General features: G+C 47.6%; 1 protein-coding gene across 1 annotated transcript; it reads right to left on the reverse strand.

Annotated features, from left to right (window-relative positions):
* Window positions 1–195: 195 nt before the first annotated feature.
* PCYB_052540 (hypothetical protein) lies at window positions 196–1,386 on the reverse strand. Its single transcript, XM_004221135.1, has 3 exons — window positions 989–1,386; window positions 593–756; window positions 196–436 (listed from the first exon to the last, which is right to left on the reverse strand). Exons 1-3 carry the CDS (start codon window positions 1,362–1,364, stop codon window positions 419–421), a joined length of 558 nt encoding a protein of 185 aa, XP_004221183.1. The 5' UTR covers window positions 1,365–1,386; the 3' UTR covers window positions 196–418.
* Window positions 1,387–2,108: the final 722 nt, after the last annotated feature.

Below are 2,108 nucleotides of genomic sequence, written 5' to 3' on the forward strand. Positions count from 1 at the left end.
ATAATTTTAAGAGGAATGCAAATCAAATAAGTTAGCTAGCAGGGTTACCTTCCTGCTGTACTTAAAAAAACGAATGGCCCAGAAAAATTTCATGTCTACACAGTTGCAGAGGATGAGCTAGCAGAAATGCGCTTAGAATTAACGCTTTACTGAATTACGTCCTTTTACTTGTGGCCAAAAAAAAAAAAAAGCAAACTGGTGATTTAGAGGTGCATAGGCATTTGCCAAATGGGGGAAAGGTCAGTCTATACAAGGCACACATTGGTGTAAAAAAAAATCCTACGAATTTTACTACTTTTATGCCCTTCGCACTGACTTCATTCTGTGAAAATTAGTTCCTTCACATGTGCTGGTATGAGGGAAGGTAACTACACATGTGTGTGTTTCTTCCTCTTTGATCTTCCCAAATTTGGAAGTACTACTTCTTCCCGAGCCACTGAGGGGAAGGGGGGGGAAATAAAAAGGCATTTTCGGTGGGCGTGATCCAGATGGTGGCACCAAAATGGCCGTTACCGCTGCATGCACCAGGTACGAGACATGCATTTCGTTTCGCTTCGTTTGGTTTTTTTTTTTTTTTTCTCTCTTTGCTCACCGCCAGGAAATCTTCCAAGTCGAGCGCGCCGTCTTGGTTAAAATCCATCACGTTGAATAGCTTCTGTGCGTCCGTGTGTGTGACGCATGTGAACTCCTTGTCCTTGAGCATCTGCATGAGCTTGGTCAGGGGGATGACCTGCTTGTTCTCTTCCTTTTCGGTGACTGCGTGCAGGGGGGGAGGGGGCAAAAGGTGGACGGCGGTGCAAGCAAAGGTGGACGGAGATGAAAGCAAAGGTGGACAGCGATGAAAGCAAAGGTGGACAGCGATGAAAGCAAAGGTGGAAGGCCGCTGAGCCGCTCTAGCTGAACCGCTCTAGCTGAACCGCTCTAGCTGAGCCACTCTAGCTGAACCGCTCTAGCTGAGCTGCCCGGCCCAGGCGGGTAGACCCCTTACTGGCATATTTCTGGAACTCCAACTCGATGTCTATCTTGCTGAAACCCTGGAAGAAATTTTTAAAGTACTGCGTGTCGATGTCGATGACCGCTTGAATGAACTCCCCAAAGTCAATGAGGTTATTCTGATCCATGTCGTAGTTTTGAAATAAATTATATTTTTCCAAACTCCAATCACTTTTCTGCAAATCTGCATGAGAAATGAAGTCGTCATTGTCTCTGTCCATTTTGTTGAAGGCTTCTCTCCAAATGCTTAAGTCCTTGTCATCGTATTCGTTTAAGATTGGGAACTGCTCTCTCCACTCGTTAATTTTGGAGTCCTGTATTTTCTTCTTCGTGCTTTCTGCCCAGTACCTCGTTAGGTGTTTCCTCTCCATGGGGAAGCAACCACTGCAGGAGGGGTGGGCTATCACGTGGGAACCCTCCTTTGCATACCCCTTCTCCCAAGAGGAGAAATTCCCCCCTCTGGAGAAGGCCCCTAAAACGTTACGCCAGGCCGCTTCCCTACGCGTCCGTGCGCGTAGCACCCTCTGTAGACCACTCTGCATGGTCCACCGTTGGAGGTTCTTTCTTTCAAGGGGAGGGGGGAGACCACACTGATGAAGGACACAGGGGAAGGTCGGAAAAATGTATCACACCAGGGATGCAAGGCAGGCTTCCCTTCCGTTTCGAAGTGGGAAGGACGCGCGGAAGGTAGGGTGCACTGGGCTACTTCCAATTCGAGTGGATGCGTCCATTCGGGGGCATTCCTCCTGGTTTTTTTTTCTTTTTTTTTCTGCTACGTTAACTGTTTGGTGGTTCCACTTTTCCACGTGGTGATGCTAGCCGGTACACCTACCATCAGTCGATCGGTGAAAAGGTACGCTGGGGAAACGAACGAAAAAGTGGGGGAAAAAAAAGGGGGAAAAAAAGGGGGGAAAAAATATAACTCCGCTGGAGCAACCCATTTGCATCAAGCGCGCAGCTAACCCTGCACGTTGGTCATTTTTTTTTTTTTTTTTCCCGTTTTGTTTAGCTCCTGTGGGGCGTCACCACTTTGGTGTTAACTCTGTTTCACCCCTCCATTTGCGCTGCACTGAGCTATTACCCCCGCGCTTAGCTTAGCAAAAAAAAAAAAAAAA

The sequence above is a fragment of the Plasmodium cynomolgi genome, chromosome 5 (genome assembly GCF_000321355.1).
Source record: "Plasmodium cynomolgi strain B DNA, chromosome 5, whole genome shotgun sequence".
NCBI classification, from domain to species: domain Eukaryota; phylum Apicomplexa; class Aconoidasida; order Haemosporida; family Plasmodiidae; genus Plasmodium; species Plasmodium cynomolgi.